The sequence below is a fragment of the Xenopus tropicalis genome, chromosome 9 (assembly GCF_000004195.4).
Source record: "Xenopus tropicalis strain Nigerian chromosome 9, UCB_Xtro_10.0, whole genome shotgun sequence".
NCBI lineage: Eukaryota > Metazoa > Chordata > Amphibia > Anura > Pipidae > Xenopus > Xenopus tropicalis.
The window spans coordinates 66,368,353-66,392,090 of record NC_030685.2 but is presented as its reverse complement, the minus strand read 5'-3'; the positions used below and the strand labels follow the sequence as shown (position 1 = coordinate 66,392,090).

The following is a 23,738-nucleotide window of genomic DNA, read 5'->3' as shown; positions in this document are numbered from 1 at the left end:
CATTAATCTTGCTAAATCACTATTCCAATCTAGTCTTACTGCTCAAATGACCTGCAAGTGCAGAAAGTCCTCTCTTGTTTTTAATATCACCCATAGTGGGGGCTAATCTGGTGGGGGTCCTGTAAAATTGCTTTAAAGTATAAGCTCCAATGAAAATTATTCAGACATGCACAGTAGACAGCACTAAAGCTGACCATACACACAGATGATATCGTACGAAACCTTGTTTTGTACGATATCCGGCGCATGTATGGCGGCTCGACAAGGCGAAAAGGCGAATCGGTCGACTCTCTGATCGGCCAGGTTAAAAGATTTTGATCGGGCGCCATTGAAGGCTGCCAAGCAAAATCTACGTTCAGGGATAAATCAGCAGAAGGAGGTAGAATTTCTATTGTTTTTACCTCCATATCTGACATATCTCCATATCTGATCCATATCTCCACGTCAGTGGAGGGTGGGAGCGAACTTTCGTGCAATTCATCGCTGGAAAGATTGAAAATTGCTACGTGTATGGCCACCTTTAGACCGACTTCCTATTCAGGCGAAGGAAGGCTCAGTACAGCGAAGGGGGTATAGCTGTATGTATGTATATCTTTATTTATAAAGCGCTGTGTTAGAAAGTTACCTATTTCTGCAGCAGCTTTCAGCTTTTTCAGCAAAGAGGAATTGATACTAGAGTAATTACCTAGAATTGTATTAATTAATTGTAAATGAAGAATCTGAGTTATAATCAGCATCTTTGTGAATGCTTTTCCTTCCCCAGTACTGAATTATTTTAACAATTATACATCAATAACACTGCCAAATGTTTGGGAAAGAACATGCCTGTTTACTAAATATCCAATATAAAATTGATATAATCTAGGATTACTAAGCATATATGATGATGATTTTACTAAGGACATTGTAGGTAAGTAAGGAAAAAGCTCCTGACCAAATTTATGTCCAATAAAAACACTGAGACATAGGGACAGGTTACCCAAAATGAAGACTCTTACCCCAGTATGATAAGTCAAGAGAGGAGAGTTTGAAAATGCTTAGTAACAGAAAACATTGCCTTTGAATGTCCCTTTGAATGGCAGCATCAATCAGGTGCATTGAACTAGCAAGAGAAAATCAAGCAGGCCTGTTGCTAGTACAGGATAAGGGGTCCGATACCTGTACTTATTATCCCAATTTGGTGCAGTAGCATGCACTGTGCCAGGTAACTCACCAAGCAAAGTATGCTCAAGATGCTAATATCAAAGCTGACATTCTGCAGAGCAGCTACTAGAGGTTTAGGATCCATTGAGGGGATAGTCAACAGCCAGGCAGAGACATACATGATTGGAGCAGACACGAAGGTACTGATTACCATACCAGGTGTAATCTGTTAAAAAAGAAAAAATATTTTGGGATACATTTTCAAAATGGTGCTGCCACCAATAATAGGATCACAATTAACCAACTTTTCCCATTAAGCCACCCTGAGACCCGACATTTGGCTGGGCTCCCCCTTAGCTCATAGCAAGGTTACACACCTATGTAAATGTGTATCAGTGATTCAGTCATAGTTTCAATAATATCTAGGTCCTCATATAAGTATTCACCACCAAATCTCACCCTATGTGACTTAAGCTGGGCTTTCAGGAGTATATAAAAGAAGAAAATGGTAATTCTTCCCAAATCTTTCCTAACTGCCCTTTACTCTGGGCCCCCAAATTTAGTCTAAGAGGATCAGTATATGCACAAGCAAAGCAAAACATTACAATTTTACTGGGTCAATTCTTGCACCTGCAACCTATTCCATTTGGTCTAACTATTCTTGTTATTGCCTTTACTTTATTGCCTTCAGTCTCTGTCAATCTAAGCCACCTTGTTCAGTCTTGTCTCAGCCTGATTTCCAGTTTTCTGACTGCTTTCCCTGACCTCTAGCCCAGTTTGTGATTGTGCAAGTACTCGGGCTACCTCAAAAGCCTGATTTGCTAACTCTGCAAAACTCTTCCTTTCTGCTTTTGTGGTCTATATATGTCTGTCCTCGTGGCACAGCATCTGCAAAACCCTATGTCCCAGCACCACAGGAATTAAGAAACACAATACATTTGTATCCCCACACCCACAATATATGTAATATATAGCTAAACTTGAAATAATAATAGTTATATACATCCCTGTGATTAGAGAAACTACAGCTTCTTGTTAATAAAACATTCTGTGCTTAGCAGGCTGTAAGGTGCACGGATTACACAGAATACAGTATATCTGTAACCTATAGTACCATCTTATAAACGCTTCAGTCTGCATGTAACTCAATACCCTCTAGAGACTGGAGGGCCCTGCAAGACTGTACCCTATAGGCTGCTGTAGGTTCCTATTGTGTTTGTATAGTGATGTTGCCAGTAATGGAGGGGAGGCAGAAATAAATATTGTGTAGTGGAGATCTGGAAGGCAACCTTGGAGCCATTCATTGTTTAAGGGCTTCTGTACAAAAAGGCTGTACAGCATTACTTTGCACACAGTGCATAGTGTACCAATATGAAATGTTCATCCCCCACCCAAGGTAAAAGGATTCTAATAAATAAATGGCATATATAATAATTGTAAGCAATTCTCCCCAACAACACGTACAATCTCCAATTCCATGTTGAACTGGCCGGCAAAGATTACAACACCAGGGGCCACTGGAAACACTCCATAGAGAAATGCATAGTTAGTTAAACTTGTGTGGTTAACCACATCACTAGTCTTGTCCAAGAGCTCCACCAGTTCCCTACAGATAAGCGGCAGCACCAGCCTGAAAAAAAAAAAAAAAAAAGTTAAGAAAAGGCACTGTGATACTGCAATTTATAAATTGGCTTTGAGTAACCTGCAGCCCAGCTGCCCTACAATTCCTAGTAGCACACACAATCCAAATCCTATTTATCAATTTTTTGAGCAAAACAAAAAGGCCAGAGCGCTGCAAAATGGATTATTTTCCATGTATAGCAGGAACTGAGCAGGGTTATTGCTGATAAACTAGAAAGGAAATAATGTGGTTCCTATTCTTTGTGTAAAATAAAACTCTCCCACCTCTATAATAGAATTCTTTGTTTGGAAATTTTCCCCAACCCCCAGAACAAGAAAGGAGAGATGCATTTTTATTTTAGGAAGTGACAAGAGATATGAGTATCAATTAACCAATTCCAGATTGTTATCATTCCTGGTGCACCTGGTTGCTTGAGAGTAAGCACCTGCCTAATGTACAAGCATGGGAGTACCTGCTAATGTACAAGCATGGGAGTACCTGCTAATGTACAAGCATGGGAGTACCTGCTAATGTACAAGCATGGGAGTACCTGCTAATGTACAAGCATGGGAGTACCTGCCTAATGTAGAAGCATGGGAGTACCTGCTAATGTACAAGCATGGGAGTACCTGCTAATGTACAAGCATGGGAGTACCTGCCTAATGTAGAAGCATGGGAGTACCTGCTAATGTACAAGCATGGGAGTACCTGCCTAATATACAAGTATGGGAGTACCTGCCTAATGTACAAGCATGAGAGTACCTGCTAATGTACAAGCATGAGAGTACCTGCTAATGTACAAGTATGGGAGTACCTGCCTAATATACAAGTATGGGAGTACCTGCCTAATGTACAAGTATGGGAGTACCTGCCTAATGTACAAGCATAGGAGTACCTGCCTAATATACAAGCATGGGAGTACCTGCCTAATGTACAAGCATGGGAGTACCTGCTAATGTACAAGCATGGGAGTACCTGCTAATGTACAAGCATGGGAGTACCTGCTAATGTACAAGCATGGGAGTACCTGCTAATGTACAAGCATGGGAGTACCTGCCTAATGTACAAGTATGGGAGTACCTGCCTAATGTACAAGTATGGGAGTACCTGCTAATGTACAAGCATGGGAGTACCTGCCTAATGTACAAGTATGGGAGTACCTGCCTAATGTACAAGTATGGGAGTACCTGCTAATGCCTGCTGATGAAGTAAATTATGTTCTCATTTCAAAACCACAAAATGTGATTAGTACTTGATAAAGTACCATAGCAGCACCTTTGGGCATATTACAAAATGGCATTCCACAGGTTATTTGCTATACATATCCTTGACATACTGATGCATAAAATGTGATATTGCTTGATTTTGTAATGTTCTTCTCTATTGCCCATAGATAACATATCACAGTACAATGTAATTGTCTTTCTGAGCAATGGTTTTCTACTCATGGCTTAGTTTCCATTTAAAATACATCACCTACCCAAATGGAATTTGTTATCTAGTTGAATGATTTAGCCTTAGAATTACATAGATGTGCAGTTTTCAGAACTCTGTAAAGCCCATAAAGCCTACTTACAGCTTGGCCGTGATAAGCAGCAGTAACGCTACAAATGACGACTTCTCAAGTTTTCCAGTCTGACCGACCATGGTAAGGCCGAGGTAAAACAGAGCAGCACCGGAGAAAGAGCTCGCCAGACCGTCCAAGAAGTTTTCCAAGTATATTGGGATCTTCTGTCCAAGTACAAAATTAAAGGCAATGCCTATAAATACCATAAATACTATGGGGTTTTGGAAGACACGGAGAAGAGCAAATCCCAATATCTTCAATTTGCTGTGGGAAGTATTTGGATTGTCCTTCCATTTCTGTATCTCACAGAGTACGAAGCCCAAGGGGTTCAGCATCATTAGAGAGACCGGAGCCACCAAGTAAATGTACTGAAGGTATTTAGGGTAAGTGGTTTGGTACAAGGCTTCAACTACAAACGAGAAAAAAAAAATACATTTAGTTATATGTACTTCTAAATATAAATGTATCTACATGTATAATATCAGATATACATAAAGGGAAAAGGCTGCATCCACAGTAAGTAGTCAGGGGTAATTGATTTAGTCCTATTTTTTGTTAACCAAATGAAATCTTCTGAGGCATCAACTACACACCTGATTCAGTGCCAGCTGACAAGTCCAATAACTGACACAGTTTGAAGGTCCATTATAGGAGAACCTTACATGCACTGTTTTCAACAGTGTAGGAGAAAGCTAATTACTTTGGCCTCATTCCACAATTGCTTCTTGCCATGTTAGATTAGGGACTTCAGAAAGTAACGAGTGCAAACAAAATTCCTTTAGATTAATAAGCAATTTGTATAAAAGCAGGGAAGCATTTAATTTTATCTTTGTCAGTGTCACAACATTATGGGAAAACTGCCTGGACAAATAAGCGCTCAAATTCGTAGATACAATGCACAATCATAATAGCCATTTATGGATACAATTCTATACATATATTTGCTATTATACGAAGCAAACATAATATTTACAATAACACAGATACAACTTAAAGGGGTGGTTGATCTTTAAGTTAACTTTTAGTATGTTATAGAATGGCTGATTCTTAGCAACTTTTCAACTGGTCTCCATTGTTTTAATAGTTTTTTGGGGGGGTGGGGGCAAAAAACCAAATGCTCTTTGATGCTACAATTTTATAGTTATTGTTAGTGTATATTACTTACCTTTATATTCAGACTCTCTCTTATTTATTTTACAGTCTCTCATTCAAACCGCTGCCTGGCCAGGGTAGTTTTGACCCTAGCAAACCAGGCAACAGCCCAAATTAAAAACTAAAGAGCTGCTGAACAAAAAGCTTAATAACTCAAAAATTTGCAATTGTTCTTCATTTTTTATTATTTGTTGTTTTTGAGTTATTAAGTTTTAGTTTTTAATTTGGGCTGTTGCCTGGTTGCTAGGGTCAAAACTACCCTGGCCAGGCAGCGGTTTAAATGAGAGACTGTAAAATAAATAAGAGAGAGTCTGAATATAAAGGTAAGTGATATACACTAACAATTAACTAACAATTAATTTGCAATTGTTCTTCATTTTTTAAGAATAGCACTCTACAACAAGGATCCACAACCTTTTTTACCTGTGAACCACATTTAACTGTAAAAAGATTGGGGACCAACACAAGCATAAAAAAATGTCCTGAGGGTGCAAAATAAGGGCAGCCCCTATTCAGGGGTACCCAACCTTTCTTGCTCGTGAGCCACTGTCAAATGTAAAAAGACTTGGGAAGCAACACAAGCATCATAAAAGTTCATGGGAGGTGCCAAATAAGGGCTAAGATTGGCTATTAGGTAGCCTCTATGCACACTATCAGCTTACAGGGGCTTTATTTGGTAGTAAATTTTGTTTTTATTCAACCAAAACTTGCCACCAAGTCAGGAATTCAAAAATAACTACCTGGTTTGGGGGCACCGAGAGCAACATCCAAGGGGTTGGTGAGCAACATGTTGCCCCCGAGTCACTGGTTGGGGATCACTGTACCATCACTGTACCATGTGTACAGCCAAACAGAGCCTCTTGTAGGCTGCCAGTCCATATAGAGCATATGGACTGGCAGCCTACAAGAGGCTCTGTTTGGCTGTACACATGGTCATTATGCCTCCAAAACTTGCCTCCAAGTTTTAAATTCAAAAATAAGCATCTACTTTGAGGCCACTGGTAGCAACATCCAAGGAGTTAGCAAACCACTGGTTGGGGATCACTACTCATAGTACAGGTATGGGACCTGTTATCCAGAATGCTCGGGACCTGAGGTTTTCCGGATAAGGGGTTTTTCCATAATTTGGATCTCCATTACTTAAGCTCTGCTAAAAAAACATTTAAATATTGAATTAACCCAATAGGATTGTTTTGCCTCCAATAAGTATTAATTATATCTTAGTTGGGATCAAGTACAAGGTTCTGTTTTATAATTACAGAGAAAATAGGAATCATTTTTAAAAATTAGAATTATTTGCTTATAATGGTGTCTATGGGAGATGGCCTTTCCGTAATTCGGAACTTTCTGGATAATGGGTTTCCGGATAAGGGATCCCATACCTGTACAACATACTAAAAGTTAATATAAAGATGAACAACCCCTTTAAAAAGAACAATACCCCTCATTTTGTTGGCCACACACACTCTCACTAACACTAAAGCCATCACCTAAGCGTGCGCTACATCATAATTTGCTTGGCCTGCACAAATATAAAAATACAGCAGAACCCTAGAAGTCTGGGCTTGTAAATCACAAAATCTACTAATCTAAAAAAAAACTGAAGAGTCCAAACTGATACTAAAGAGTCCAAACTCATACTGTTGCATAACAGTCATCATCACTTGAAGGGGAACTCCAGTTTCCGAACCAAAAGAGCCCCACACAACACAGAAACTTATAAAATACATATCATTGTAATCTGTTCCTTAAAAAAGTATTTTTATATGCTAAAATAACAGCTGCAAAACAGTTCTCTTTCTGCATCATTTGAAATCCTGGCAGGGAAGGAGTGACTAAAACACTGATCTTACAAATTGTACCTGCTTCTCCACAGCTTACAGACCCAGCATACGGGAGCTACATAACCCATAATGCATTGCACTGTGATGTTCCTTTCCTTATCGACATTACATGTGCAGGGAATTGTTGGATTTGGAGGGTGCAGGCTAAAGGCAGACTGAGGACAGTCAATTACTGTTACATTTTATTTAAGTCTCAAAGTAGTCACCCAGATCAGCAGGAGAACGGGGGACCAGGCTTAGGTAACTGTTCCATATTATTACATTAAAATGATTAAAAGCTGCATATTTTTTTAGTTGATATATATTGCAAAGTTGCTTGAAATTATGTTTACTCTTCACAAGGCTTAAGTTGTGTTTGGATGGAGTTCCTGTACTGGTTGTTTTTGTCTAAAACCAGTTTAAAATGATTCACTTACCTATGGGATAACCAAGTGCAAAATCATTACTCTGAGTAGCAAATATAGGGAAAAGTCCAGCTTTACTAAATCGAGTCTGCGGATTCGCCACTAATAATGTCAGCACACAGACTATTACAAACACAGAAGCTTTGGCAATGAGGATGCTGTAGAGAAATGACCAGTTGACATCGGAGAAATCTAGGACCACCATGTTCTTGAACAACAAAGCAGGAAGCGCAAAACGGGAGACATAGTTGCCCAGTCCTTTGGCTTGCGTTGCACTTATGATATTCGCTCTTCCAGCAATGTATCCACACATGATGATGCCAAAACATTCCAGCAGAGCAGGAAAGAGTCTGTTTATAGACATGGAAGTAGATCCACCAGTTGCATTAGCCTGATCGGCACCATCTCCAAACATGTTAGTCATGTTGACACCAGAAGAGAAGTTCTTCCACGCTATCCCTGAGGCAATGTCCATGATCTTTTTTAAGTGCTCATCAAATCAAGTATGAAACCTTTATGGAGAAAAATGCAGAGTAAATAAAATGATAATAGGCCTTACTATGTAGGCAAGCAACCTAATAAAATAATGTTACTACTCCTTACTGACTATCAATACTCTCCACAGGTCAAGGTCAAATACTTATGGCACAAAAGATATATTCTTCTTTAGTGTTTTTGACCTGAACCAGCAGCCTGTATATCTAAATTAATGCAATTTGCTGTGCTCTATAGTCAAGCGAAAATTCATAGTGACGCAGGGATTCTATTGATGAGGCTCACACGCAGCAAGGTTTTTTGAGGTCCTCATGCCATGAGCCTAAAGGTGACCATACACAGTAAGGTCCTCTCTTTTGGCAAGGTCACCAAATGAGTGGATCTTTCTTCTGATATGCCCACCTAAGATTGGTTGTAAAGGGCCAAACAATCAAACTACAACTGGTGTGGGAGCCATAGGAGTGAGGACAGCATCAATGAGCAGACACAGTCCCTGATCTGACAGAAAAGTCCAGCCTGTCCGATTTTTAGACAGATTGGGCCCGTCCCCACACAGGGGCAGATAAGCTGCCGAATCAGTCTGAAGGACCAAATCAGCAGCCTAAATCTGCCTGTGTATGGCCACCTTAATATTAAATAAGGAAAATGATCTTATTTTCTAAACTGGTCTAGTCTGAATTATAGATTTATATCAGGATTTACACACTCTGCAAGGGCAAGACAGCTTGACAGCTTTTGTTGCCTGAGAGATTGTAGCAAAACTCAAATAACTGCTTATGCAAGTGGATATTTGTAAACACAGCAAAACTGGCAGCAGTAAATGTTCTTAAACACTGATAGCTATTAGTGGTTTCTTTTTTCCAGTGAAGTAAAATGAATCACTCTGCAATGACTTAATACGTTATATGATACTTGTAATTTACCAAGCAGCAGTGAATCACTACGTAGATGCCAATACAGAACTGCTTAAGAGAATTTTTAAGTCACTCAGTGGGCATGAAGGATCATATGAGTATTTTTATCACTGCTATGATCAAGTCATGTGTCATGTCTAACGAGAAAGCCCCAAAGTTGTACAGCGGTTAAATGTAATTTGGCAAGCACAGCATTTTTCACAATGGGGATTTATCATTTTGGAATCCCCCACACACAAACAATCCTTGCAAGTGAAAAACTTGTTATAATAAAGAGTCTGTTGTTACAGCATAGTACTGAGGTTGTGACTGCTTTTGCTGCCATTTTTAAATTTCTGGTAAATTAATGAAATAAATTGGTTAAGTAAGTATTTATTGAAAAAATGCATTAAGATGGAATGGGCAATGGTTCACATGACTCGCCTAAGGAAACAGGAAATACAAAAGAGAATGGATCATTCCAAAAATCAGATGATTACACAAGAAACTGGCTCCCCCAAGCTTTGCAGAAAAGGGAAGTGCAGGGCGTGAAACCTAAAAAATCCAAACAACCATGTGCCAATTTTCCCCCATACTTTTAAATTGTAAGCTTGTGATCCTATTCCTATTCATTAAAGAGAACCATTTATAAATTATTATAAAGCATAATGTAAGTTGCTGCTGCTTTATAAATTGATAATGATGATGGCAGATAAGCTTTCTGGTAGGGATGCCCCAAAATCCATTGTTTTTTGGTTTGGCCTAACCCCGAATCCCTTGTGAAAGATTCGGGCAAATAAAGAATCCTAATTTGCGTATGGAAATTAGGCTATGGCCTAAATAAAAGCACATGCTTTGAGTTCAGCAACCTTATAACTACATGTAGCCAGTGGCAGATCATATAACAGGCTTTTTAGGCCTGTCAGTCACTGAAGTCCACAAATTCTAGGAGGCCCAAAGCTAGAGCTGGGCAATATACTGTTTAATACCGAATACCGGTGTTTTTTAAAACTATATTCATTTTTCAGATACCGCAATACCGGGGTGTCAGGGTACTCACCCGTGCGGCCCGGACTCGCGCGCCTCCTTAAACTGTCAAAATAAAAACTGTTTAGCAGCAATGTATTCATGAGGGTCAGACAGGGGCAGGCACATAAGTACCACCCCTCCACCATTCAGAAGTGCAAGTTAGGGATCACCAGCAGGCACAATCTGCAATAAAAGCCCATGTTTACCACCAGCCCACTTGCATTGCTCTATGCAAACCCTGTGCTGGATTTTTAATCTGGGGCAAAGTGAAAAGCGCAGCCAGATCCCAGATGCAAGCCTGCACGTGGGGCAGTTGTGAGTGGCCCACAGTATACGCTAAATCACGGGTGATTTTGTGTAGGGGAGGCCAGAAAATAATTTTTTTACAAGGAAACCTAGGCCTGCAGTGCTACACCCATGTCCATTTAGCTCAAGAAATAAAAACCATAGACTTTGTAATCAAAAAAAGCAAAAAGTATGCTCAGCACAAGCCCTATTCATTCATTGTCCTCTGAAAACAGATCTTGAAGGCTCAGATTACAGACCTACCCAATTATGGTTTTATTTTATCCCCCAATTGTTTCAGATCAGTGGGTCAGAAACAACTATAGAAGGCTGGTAACAAAGCCACTCACAAACTCCTCTAGAGTCTTATGACCAATGAATGGCCATTTTGCACCTGTCTGGCAACAAGTATAGGATTTATTATCTGGAATGCTTGGGCATGGGGTTTTCTGTATTAGCGATCATTCCATAATTTTCCTTACCAACTAAAAAACATATAAACATTAAATAAACCGAATAGGATTGTTTTGCCACCAATATAAATACATGCAGCTTCATTGCCAACAAGGACAAGCTACTGATTTATTATTGTAGAGATAATGGAGATAATAAAAAAAAAATCTGAATTATTTGCTTAAAATAGACTCTATGGGAGATGGCCTTTCCATAATTTGGAGCTTCCTGCATAATGGGTGTCCAGAAAATGTGAAGAAGTACATGTTAAGATGTATATGTATTGAAATTGTTTTTCTCATCTTATATCATTGAAAGGAATGAAGTTCGAATGGCTCCTAGAAAGAAATTCAGATTTAAGGGCAATCAAAGGCTTTAAGTATATCTGCACATTCTTGCTTCAATAACTTAGTGAACTGAAGATGGAACCATTTCTTACATACATACAGATCATGAAAATTATGTGCAGAGTTTAGCCACAGTACATTTTGGTTGCAGAAAAGAAGACAAGAAGATCAGGCTCTGTTGCTAATTTGGTACTCTAGTGAAACATCACAACACTGCATGAGGTGCAAAGCAGTCACACATACAGTTAATTTCTGTTAAATGGCTCTTTTAGGGGGGGTAAGAGATATAACATAACTAGGGCTGTTATAACAAAACTGAAAGCAACAGCATTTTGTGGGATTATAGATGGCCCCAGGTGATATTTCTTTTCCTACACTGTTTACACTGCAGTCAGTGAATGTAGTCAGTTACTGTACATTAATTACACATAGTGCATTGTTTGCATTGTTGTTACAGACATACTTTTTGAAATATGAGCAATGTGTTTTTAAACAGGCAGCTAGCATCACATTTCTAACTATGCAAACTCACACATTCATTATACTCGCCTGAGCTCATGCCCTAAGGGTGGCTATACATGTTGTGATTCGCTTGTTTGGCGAGGCTGCTAGACTAGCGGATCTTCTCCTGATATGCCCACCTAAAGTGGGCGATATTGGGCTAATTCAATCCTTTGGCCCTAGGGCCAAACAATCCAAATAAAATGGCAGGCATAGGAGCTGTCAGACTGAGGACTGCATCAACAAGCCAACCATTCCCCGATCCAGCTGGAAAATCAAACCTGCCTGATCGAGATTTGGCCAATTTTAGGAATCGGCAGCTAAAATCTGCCGTTTATGGTCACCTTTAGGGTATGAAAAGTCCCTTTTTTGGCTGTATAGGGGCTATATTTAGCTGAGCAGTTTAGGGTGGGAGAAAAATACTACATACTTCATTTGATTTCATATTGGATATAGTTTGCTGTAAATAACCAAATGAACCAGTCATTTTGATATGAATTTACTATGGCTAATGTATGAAGCAGGGTGATCAGGCTACTGTCACCTTTTTTGAACGATTTCCACTCTACTTAGGTTTTAAAGAATTTAATTAAAGTTGTCTTTTTTTTTTAATTTTGGATTGTGGTGTGCCAAGACTTATGCATGTGTTTGTTTTTCATAATGTTGTACAGTGAAAAGACCTTTTTGCATTCTGGATAAGAGCATTAAGACTAGTTCGAGGAATCTGAAAATAATGTGGAATCCCTTCCCCAAAGAAAAGAAAATACTCCTGATACATAGCAAACACTTATTTTTCTTACGGCACAAGTGTTATTTCCTCACTGATGAAACCACCAGATCCCTTACAAACTGAAAGTATTAATTAACCTGGCAATGCCATTCTTTATTAAAGGCAGAAGAACAGTACCCCAAGTATGGCTGTCCTCACTAATATGTCCCAATACAAACATGCAAGGATGGAATCAGTCTATGCACCCAATACTATACATTGTTCTATGAATGAATAAAATATTGATGCTAATTAGGACCTGTCTATGCAAGAGACATGCAACAGTATGTTAAAAACACACAAGTTATTCTACCAGAGGAGAAGTTGCAGAGTGAGTTTGCCATTAAATTACATGTTATGATTACTCTGTCTAAATGTCACGTAAAAGTTCACGTAAATGCAGCCTGTGAATCTTTAACTACAGAAGAGCTGTCTGACACGGGCATTTATATAAATCAAGGCTTGATGGGAATATTGTATAGCTGAGAAATCTCTCTTGCAACCCCCCAAAAATGCAATATTTTCACCTAAATATATGCAGGGCCTGGATACCCCACTTGCAGTACTTGCCTCAGCACAATAACAGAAACTTACATTTGCTATTTAAGGAATACGATTATTTTCTAAATATAAATGCAATTAAAAAAAGCAGTATTTTTCCTTTTTCTTTCTTTTGCATGCAATAGCTATTTAAGGTTTAAGATTATTTTGTAAACATTAATGCAATTAAAGGCAGTATTTTTCCTTTTTCTTTCTTATGCATGCAATAGCAGTAATATGAACTTTAAAACCAAGGGTAATGTTCAATATATGTATATAGGTAGGTTGCTGGGAACTGTAATTTCTTTAATTGGCACAATTTTTGGGGGGTTGCCTTCCCCTTTACAAAATCAATTGAGTTGAGCTCAGCAACCTTCTCTCACACTGTTTAAAATGACACACCAAGGCAGTGGTGGGGGAAAAAAAGCATTAGCTTTTTCAGTATAGAAATGTAGGATTTTATTATGAGATAAAATAACATTACAATATCTGTTAGTGTAAATAAATGACCTTGACCACAAAAATAAGATTAACCTACATTAAATACATATCAAATTAACATCCATTTAAGTAATCGCAAGCCCTGGCTTTCCAGATGTTGTTGAAGCCCTCACCCCCCATCCCTAAACATGGTATGCGTCAGGCTGAAAGGTGCAGTTCAGCAACACAGCTGAGCACCCTAACGCGTTTGCCAAGTAGGCAGTACAGCTCATGTTGTTATACAGTGTCCTGCCAGTAGTGTTTCTATAAAGATCTAATGGACATCAGGGAAAATCTACCCATTTCTATTGCTCACCATGTAACAGTTCTCTGTCGGTCCCCTCCGCACCTCCATCACTTCGGGTCTAGCAGGGGCCCCAACTAGGAGGGCTTATAGAAACATACAATCCTCATTCCAGGGCACTACTGTGTCCCAGCATGCACGCATGTCATCCCTTCTCCACTGTTCAGTTCTGTCTGCAGTAACGTTCCCCTCAGTGCAGCAGTTCAGTTCTTCTTCCTGTCCTGGGGAATCCTGGTACCATGTGATCTCCTACAGCCAATAACACTGTTCCTTCTCCTACCAAGATAGTCACAACAGAGCAGGGAGGGGGGAGCTAGATGGAGTTTTTAGCAAGCAAAGCAGGACTGCTTCAATCACCTTAAAATGTTCATAGAGAAGCTAAATGTGAACAATTTTAATATTCATCTTACAAGTAGTATAAGTAGAGAAAGTGTAAACTTTTTACACTTAGTAATATTTCCTGAAAATGGTAAATTGGAGACTTAACGTATACCGAAAGCCCACAGACTGTAATGGTTTTATTCCCAATAAAAGTTGCCACCATCAAAAATGGCTAAATAATATTCCTTACGGCCAGTTTAATAGAGGAAGAAGAAATTGCAGTCTTCCTGATGATTGTGAGAAACAATGCCAAACCTTAATACAGGGGTAGGGAACCTATGGCTCGGGAGCCAGATGTGGCTCTTTTGATGGCTGCATCTGGCTCACTGCCAAATCTTTAATAAAAAAAATAACGGGGGCGTGGCCTGCGCTCGCCGGATAGAAGACGTGTTCTAAGCCTTAACACGTCTTATATCCGCCAAGCGCAGACCACGCCCTCCTCAGCATCGCATCCGGCATCCTTGGCACCCACCCTACCCTGCCCCTGCGCTCAGCGGATAGAAGACGTGTTCTAAGCCTTTGAACACGTCTTCTATCCGCCAAGCGCAGGCTACGCTCTCTTCTGCATCGCATCCTCGGGACCTACCCTACCTTGCCCCGCAGCATCCGCGGCCAAACATATTGTATGGCTCTCATGGAATTACATTTTAAAATATGTGGTGTTTATGGCTCTCTCAGCCAAAAAGGTTCCTGACCCCTGCCTTAATAGGTCAATTTAAAGATAAGGGTTACCCTGAAGGAGTGATAAATAAAGCAAAAAATAAATGCGACAGTCTAGATAGACTTCAACTTTTAACTAAAAAAAAAAAATGAAAATAGGGAACATGGAAAAGAAAAGAAAAGTGAATTCCTTTTATTGCTACCGTCAAAGAACTGAACTGCTGCACAGAGGGGAACGTTACTGCAGACTGAACTGAACAGTGGAGAAGGGATGACATGCGTGCAAGCTGGGACACAGTAGTGCCCTGGAACGAGGATTGATTTTTTCTATAGGCGCATCTTTGAAGGATTTGTACTGAGTTTAAGTGGGGGATCCACGTTTTGCTGGTGCTGCTGGACTATTTTATTATTACAGCACAGTGTTATATTAAACTGCACAGTCCCTCACTGCAGTGACAGCTCGCACTAGAGCCCCACGTTGTGTAACTTCAACTGCAACCATTTTGCCCATAACCAATGACAAAGTAAACACCTCGGTCGACACAAGAGTTGCCATCCAATAAGAGGAATAATACAGTAAGAGCCTTGCAGCCAATCAGCAATCTCGTCTGTTCCGTACTCTGCCATTCCAGCAATAAAAAAGAAGAAGAGAAAAGAGCAGGTGGCCTCGGGCAAATACAACATCAGCCAATTAGATCCGAGGGCTGTGTTATGGCAGAAAGTGTGCTCCAATAAGAAAAGATAATTTTTTTTAATATTTTACACAGTTGTGTTTTGCTGACAGAAATAGGATGAGTTGTCAGCTTATACAGTGTTAATAAGAATGGGATATCGATGCAACTCGGTTGCACAGCAATACGCTTATAATGTGGCAAGAATACAATAAACATTATTTTACAGCCTTTTAAGTGGAATGCAGATAGAGGGTGAAGAAACTTGTATGGCCTTTAAAGGGGTCACTATCAGTGTTTCTTTTATATATATTATATATACTATCACAACCACTGTTACATATTTACAGTATGTGCTGTACAGGGTAACCCTTTAGAAATCATAGCAAGCTTTCAGAATATTTTAGTTTCTTGTTCTCTGTGTTGAAGTTTGTATCTTTTTCGGCCAGTTTCAGTTTCGTGCCTAGTCAGTGAATAAAAAAATGGTGTTTTAAGGAATTAGAGGACCTTGAGTCATAGATTTAAAATTACACATTCATAGGCAGGGTTGTCCTGCATAAATACAGCTTGTTTCAGCCTGGCCCAGCAAGGTTATGGGCAGGAAAAGTGGCATCAAAGTGGGCATCTTTGTAATTATACCTATTTGAATAATTAACAGGGTTGCTAAAGGGGTTAAATGACCTTGGGCCACTCATTTCTACCTATATATATTCAGGCAGGGATGCTAAACAGTTTTGGGCAGAAAAAGTGGCATCAAAGTGGGAATCTTTGCAATTCTACATTTTTGAACAAGTAACATTGGTCCTGAAGGTGTTAAATAACCTTGGGCTACTGATTTAAACCTATATATTTGCAGGCAGAGGCCTCCCAATGTACACACTCTGTTCTGACCTGCTTCAAAAACATTCTAGGCAGGAAAAGTGGCATCAATGTGGGCATCTTTGCAATTCTACCTATTTAAATAATTACTAACAGGGGTGCTGAAGGGTTCAAATGACTTTGGGCCACTGATTTCAACCTACAAACCGGATTCCAAAAAAGTTGGGACATAAAAACTGAACGCAGTGATGTGGAGGTGCCAACTTCTAATATTTTATTCAGAATAGAACATAAATCACGGAACAAAAGTTTAAACTGAGAAAATGTACCATTTTAAGGGAAAAATATGTTGATTCAGAATTTCATGGTGTCAACAAATCCCAAAAAAGTTGGGACAAGGCCATTTTCACCACTGTGTGGCATCTCCCCTTCTTCTTACAACACTCAACAGACGTCTGGGGACAGAGGAGACCAGTTTCTCAAGTTTAGGAATAGGAATGCTCTCCCATTCTTGTCTAATACAGGCCTCTAACTGTTCAATCGTCTTGGGCCTTCTTTGTCGCACCTTCCTCTTTATGATGCGCCAAATGTTCTCTATAGGTGAAAGATCTGGACTGCAGACTGGCCATTTCAGTACCCGGATCCTTCTCCTACGCAGCCATGATGTTGTGATTGATGCAGAATGTGATCTGGCATTATCTTGTTGAAAAATGCAGGGTCTTCCCTGAAGGAGATGATGTCTGGATGGGAGCATATGTTGTTCTAGAACCTGAATATATTTTTCTGCATTGATGCTGCCTTTCCAGACATGCAAGCTGCCCATGCCACACGCACTCATGCAACCCCATACCATCAGAGATGCAGGCTTCTGAACTGAGCGTTGATAACAACTTGGGTTGTCCTTGTCCTCTTTGGTCCGGATGACATGGCGTCCCAGATTTCCAAAAAGAACTTCAAATCGTGACTCGTCTGACCACTGAACAGTCTTCCATTTTGCCACATTCCATTTTAAATGATCCCTGGCCCAGTGAAAACGCCTGAGCTTGTGGATCTTGCTTAGAAATGGCTTCTTCTTTGCACTGTAGAGTTTCAGCTGGCAACGGCGGATGGCACGGTGGATTGTGTTCACTGACAATGGTTTCTGGAAGTATTCCTGAGCCCATTCTGTGATTTCCTTTACAGTAGCATTCCTGTTTGTGGTGCAGTGTCGTTTAAGGGCCCGGAGATCACGGGCATCCAGTATGGTTTTACGGCCTTGACCCTTACGCACAGAGATTGTTCCAGATTCTCTGAATCTTCGGATGATGTTATGCACAGTTGATGATGATAGATGCAAAATCTTTGCAATTTTTCGCTGGGTAACACCTTTCTGATATTGCTCCACTATCTTTCTGCGCAACATTGTGGGAATTGGTGATCCTCTACCCATCTTGGCTTCTGAGAGACACTGCAACTCTGAGAAGCTCTTTTTATACCCAATCATGTTGCCAATTGACCTAATTAGTGTTATTTGATCTTCCAGCTCTTCGTTATGCTCAAATTTACTTTTTCCAGCCTCTTATTGCTACTTGTCCCAACTTTTTTGGGATTTGTTGACACCATGAAATTCTGAATCAACATATTTTTCCCTTAAAATGGTACATTTTCTCAGTTTAAACTTTTGTTCCGTGATTTATGTTCTATTCTGAATAAAATATTAGAAGTTGGCACCTCCACATCATTGCGTTCAGTTTTTATTCACAATTTGTTTAGTGTCCCAACTTTTTTGGAATCCGGTTTGTATATATTTTGCCCCACATTGTATGCACCCTATTCCGGCGTGTCTCATAAAGGTTCTGGGCAGCAAAAGTGGTATCAAAGAGGTATGGTATTGCAATTCTACCTTTTTGAATACATAATGGTTTGGGAGTCTTGGAGCACAATGTATAAGAACAAATTTGAGGCACTTTATGAAGTAAGTGGAACTGCCAGTAGCTAGCTGGTCTAAGTGGGCTGTTTGATAATGTCAGACATACTGGTGCAGAGTGTACTGCCCCATTAATCCAACAGCGCTGGGTGCAGTTACACAAAGCTCAAATCTTTTCTGAATACTGGGATATTTGTAGTTATAATTGGTCCCTTATACACTAGGGCTCTTTAACATGCCAGATACTGTTGATTTTCAGTTTACTGTCTTGATGAAATGGGTATTTGTCTGCTTCAAAAATCTAAACTGCATAAAGAATGTATAGTTTAGAGTTTACTGTTCTTGAGTTAGTTATGGATTAGCCTTTATTAGAAATGGTGAGTACTAACAGTCTTAACTGGCAAGGAGGAGTCAAGTCTCACTACTCCACCCTTTCTAATATTATGAGCATTTTCTTTTTACAATTGTGTCTTAACTTTTATGTTTTGTGCACAGTTTTCTGACCTGTAGAAATCCTCACAACAGCTGTATGGGCTGATCTGTTATGGGGAACTCAATAATAAAATTGGAGGGTGTAGGTTATTTATTAACAGTAGCACACTATATAGGGGTTGTTTTCTTTCCTCTTGTAGCAGTTCAATTTCATCAGAAGCCAGGGCAGGGCCAAAAGGAAAGGTACCCTCACCTCACCACCCCTTTTGCCCCACTGGTCACTGCCTAAACCACCCCACCATTGCTCGCCACCACCAAGCTGCTCCTGCATCCACAAGCCCACCCGGTATAGCTGGGCATATGGAAACCGTGTTACTGGGAATTGAACCCCACCCAGTTGAATCTAAGAACCGTGAAACACGGGGGGGGGTTAGTCACGCCGCAACAAATCTCCCTGCAATGCTTTCCCACCAGCTAGAATGTAAATCGCCGGTGGGATGGCATACGCGGCGCTGCGATTTGCCAAAGTCGCCGAAGTTTCCTCTCAAGGCAACTTCGCCGACTTCGGCAAATTGCGGCGCCGCATATGCCATCCCATCAGCTGGTGGGATGGCCTTGCGGGGAGATTAGTCACTCTTGACAATGGAGATTTGTTGCGGCGCAACTAATCTCCCCGTGTGTCACGGCCCTAAGGCACATGCATATACTGCCTACCCTTAGTCCCAGCCCTGCAATTAACCTGCTTATATATTTGTTTTCACGTTCCCCTATTGTGTCCTGTTGCCATCAGCAAAAAAACCCTATTACCCCTTCAGTGTGAGCTGGGTCTCTTCACTTTGTATCTGTGTAAATGTATTGACATCTCTTTGTGTTTCCCTGCAGGGCTGGTTGCCACCTTATAATGTCACCTGAGATTTCAAGTAAATACAAAGAGTTTAGTCTTTAGAAATAGCATTTTATTTTCACATATTTACATTGTTCTTAATTCATCAAATGTAAAGTTAGGTTTAATAAATAGGAAAAAGGGGCATTTGCACAGGTCCACCAGACAGGGGGCCGCCATAAACCATTTTATCTGAAATAACATGAATGCAGTATAACCTCATTTTAATCAGATATCTCCAGCACATTCTTTAATTTGTCTGCTTTTCTGAATTGGTTTGCAGGTGAGACGCCTGGTGGAGTTTGGCAGAAATTACTTCTTTCTGTCCAAGGTTCCTTAGAGAGCTCAGCAGAGAGTGAAATGAGATTTCCTTTCCCCACAGCTCTTCTATCTCACTCCTAGAAAACAAACAGCAAGAATTACTTTTAAATGGTCAATAAGGGAAACTATTATAAAAATGAACATTTTATAAACAGAAAAAGTACCATATTTATTATTAGTAGATCCCCTTTAATTATAATACCAATTGATTTACTAGAAAATGCATTTTGAAAAACTTAAAATATATGAGAGAAGCTCCTTTCTCGTCCCAGGTTCCTAGAAGAGCGCAGTAGAGAACTCAATAAGATTTACTTTGGCCGCAGCCACTCCATCTCATCCCTGAGCAGTAGAAACACAGCAGCAATTTACATTCCCTTTCATATTGTGTGTCCTGTACTTTTTAGACTACATGAAAAAAGTTCCCGTCCTGCCTCTGTATTATTAAACATGCCAGTTTTATTCAATAGCCATTGTCTCAGATGTTAGGATCAATACATACCTTTACCCTACTGATGAGTTCCATACACAATTCCAGTAGAGGGTGGCTAGGACTAAGTACAAACACAACAAGCAAAATCAGTTATGTGACTTACATCTTTCCATTACTGATTATTGAAGTAATTTGAAGACATTTTCCTTTCTGGCACTTTCTCTTTTCCGTCAAGTAAAGGGGTCCCCAAAAACAAGAAATAATATTAATAGGAATAAAGTATATATTCCCAGCATGTTCTTTTGCCCCTTTGCAGCTGGGGAGAGGCCACAAAGGCCTGCGGCCTAGGGTGGCAAAAATTTGGGTGCCCGCCGCAACAAAATTTTGAAATGTAGCTCCCATACAGAGTAATGGGGACCTCTCGCCATTGCTCCGTATGTGAGTGTACGTGGGGGGGGTTTGGGGTGCTGTTCGCGCTTAGGGGGGGGAGACGAATGGGGGCGGCCCCAGGGGGGCTCAGATCTGAAATCTGGCGCTGTTGGCCCTGTTCTTTACATTCCCCAGTCAACTTCCTATTTACCATATAAGTTCCTTTCAGGGGTGAGGGTTATATTTACTACAAGCTTTACTTGCCATTCACAGAACTGTTTCACTTTTCTCAGGCATGCATTTAGCGCTCAAGACTCAGATGCAGCAGGTATTCGGCTGAGAAGTCTCTTCTGTGTCCCTTTCCTAATACAATTGAAGCAGTAGATGGGAACATGGAGGTATATGGTTGAAGACAGGGGAGATGTCAGTCAAATAGTCAAAGTGCAAGGTTGGTGAATAGTGTAGGGACCCATAGGGTTAACATGCCCCTATGGCTTTAAACCCTACAACTTCCTTAGTCTGTGCTGTTACTGGGCAAAGTCTCATGTATGAGTTTAGAGAAGCATTATTGGTTTACAGGTTGACTCCGCCCTTTGCACTCCAATATAGTGTTTGGCAAAGGGGTGGGTCTTCCTCTTTGGCTGCATCTGCTGACAGGGTTGGACTGGGCTGCCGGGACACCGGGATAAATCCCAGGCCCAGACCTGACCCTTGCCGGCACTACCCCTCTCTTGACCGTTCCTCCCCTGACGCATTAAATTTACACGCTTGGGGGAGGACATTGGGTGGGGGGCCCTGCGGGGGGGGGTTAGGGGACGAAGCCGGCGGGGGCACATGCAGGGCCCCAGGGGCGGGAGCCCTGGTGGGCCCTTCACCCCCCCAGTCTGACCCTGTCTGCTGACCCAGGTGGAAGTTCCACTGAGCCTGGGATCAACAGGGCCCCAGCAAAGCCTTTTACCCTAGAGTCTGCATCTGCTCTAGAGAAGTTGGGGACAGGTACCCCATGAATGAGGACCAGTTAGATAGTTACTCTTGTTGAGCACTTTCTAGGAAAAGTGAGATAGAGAGGGAAGGAAGCAAGAGCAGTTTCGGCTCCACCAAGGAGAGCACTGTTGCCTTAGTGTAGGGCCACGGTTTAGACATAGGAGGCAGGCAGTATCTGAACCCTGATCTATAGTTGCTGTGGGACCCTGACGACTAGAGGTAGTCAACCTGAGGAGTGTGGTATCCAATCTAACTGTTCCAAAGAGTGGCAAAGCTGACCAGGTGCATTGACCCTGCCCAGACTCAGGAGGAGTTGGGATGAAACGGTGGGCACCCTCTCTGTGCTGTCCTCAGAGTATTACTATCAACAGCTGTATGTGAGTATTAATATAACCCTGCATATTGATTGTCTTTGACAATAAACCAATTCCATTGTTCAACTGAAAGAACCTTCTGGCACCCATTTGTTATCCTGCACTGCAGTCAGTTGTAGTTTCACTACACCATAGCTCCGTTTGGTCCCTTCCACATAGCGAAGGCCCATTCTGAAGGATTGAGTTGCAGGTACCCCATGCTCTAAACCTATCTAGCCGTGCTGTTGGCTTGGTTACAGCCAAGAAGGGGTTACAATAGGTTACAGGGCAGGGTCATAGAAAAAATGACATGGTCAACTGAAAGGCTAAGTGATCAACCAGTTTTTGGGACATTTTCCCTCTCATCTGATTGTGGCATTAGAAAAACCACATCGGCTCATGCAGCCAAATACATTGAATATCCTCTTTATGTGATCCAGTCATATTTCCAAAGGCTAAATGTTTGCATGATTAGGAGCACCATGTTGGGGGATACATTTGGGCAAAAAAATATGCTTCTTTTGTCAAATGAATTTATAATTTTAGTGAGATTTAGAGATGACTCGGCAATGGAATCACATAAGGAGTGCAGTCAACCGGCACACGATGGCTGTAAATTCTGTCATGATGAGAATTCAAAATGGATATGACCGCTGCCCTAAGGCACATAGATTTACAGCCAAGTTCAAATGAGCACTTGGCATAAGACTGGTCACATACATAACTATGGATATATTCTCACTAAAATATGGCCAGCCAGATATCAATTAAGGATATTTCTTGTTAGCTTGTTATTTATGTGGCAGAAAAGGTTGAAAATTCATGAAATTTAATATACAACAAACGTTTTATGACCTCACCCTTTTCTCCAGTGATAAAGCGACATTGGAAGGGAACATAGTTTTCGTAAAAAAAAAATAAAAAGTCCATTATTAAATTCTACCCTGCAATATACAGTAAACAGTATGTCTTTGTTAAAGGGCAACTATGCTCCAAACATGCAGTGTTTAATAGAACAGATTGCACCACAGCACTGCTTGTCCTGGGTCTGGGTTTCTCTTTTTTTTTATTTAACCGGTGTGCAGAGGATGGAGTACAGTTATAAACCAGGTGAATTACCTGCTCACTAATAGCTCAGGGTGTTGGGACCAAACTGTGTTAAAAGCAGAAATACTACAAGTACAGTATAACTGTGATAAGAATGTATAAATGTATAAGAATGGGATAAGTATGACCTAAAAATGTTTTTTTTTTTAGACCTATGACAATCTGCGTTATATAGACATATTCAATTGGTCTGTACATTCAGTTCCCATAGCTTGAGAACTGGGGCTATATTTGTGACTGACCACCCCCATCCTTTTCAAGAACTTCATAGACTTTTATATATCCATAACCATAGAAATATACATCCTTCAAAATGGAACAGTAATTGTACTTGTACCTCTCATTTTCTCCAACCATCCCACACACTTGATTGGGGCATACTTACCTTGATTAATCCATACAGTTTATTGTACAGTGCTTATGGGGCATACTTACCTTGATTAATTCATACAGTTCATCGTACAGTGCTTATGGGGCATACTTACCTTGATTAATTCATACAGTTCATCGTACAGTGCTTATGGGGCATACTTACCTTGATTAATCCATACAGTTCATTGTACAGTGCTTATGGGGCATACTTACCTTGATTAAT

The 23,738-nt window shown here is 40.5% G+C and overlaps 1 protein-coding gene across 5 annotated transcripts in view; it reads right to left on the bottom strand.

Moving 5' to 3' along the window:
• Window positions 1-14,096, bottom strand: part of gpr155 (G protein-coupled receptor 155) — a 31,620-nt gene extending 17,524 nt beyond the window's left edge. For 4 of the 5 annotated variants that reach the window (XM_031893231.1, XM_002934615.5, XM_031893230.1 and 1 more), the window contains exons 1-5: window positions 13,840-14,096; window positions 7,744-8,243; window positions 4,341-4,740; window positions 2,608-2,773; window positions 1,214-1,369 (exon numbers count right to left, since the gene is read on the bottom strand). In XM_031893231.1, coding sequence (XP_031749091.1) covers window positions 1,214-1,369; window positions 2,608-2,773; window positions 4,341-4,740; window positions 7,744-8,206 — 1,185 coding nt within the window. In that variant the 5' untranslated portion in view covers window positions 8,207-8,243; window positions 13,840-14,096. The remainder of the gene's footprint in view (window positions 1-1,213; window positions 1,370-2,607; window positions 2,774-4,340; window positions 4,741-7,743; window positions 8,244-13,839) is intronic. The other variant, XM_012971215.3, reaches the window with a different exon arrangement.
• Between the last annotated feature and the right edge of the window lie 9,642 nt (window positions 14,097-23,738).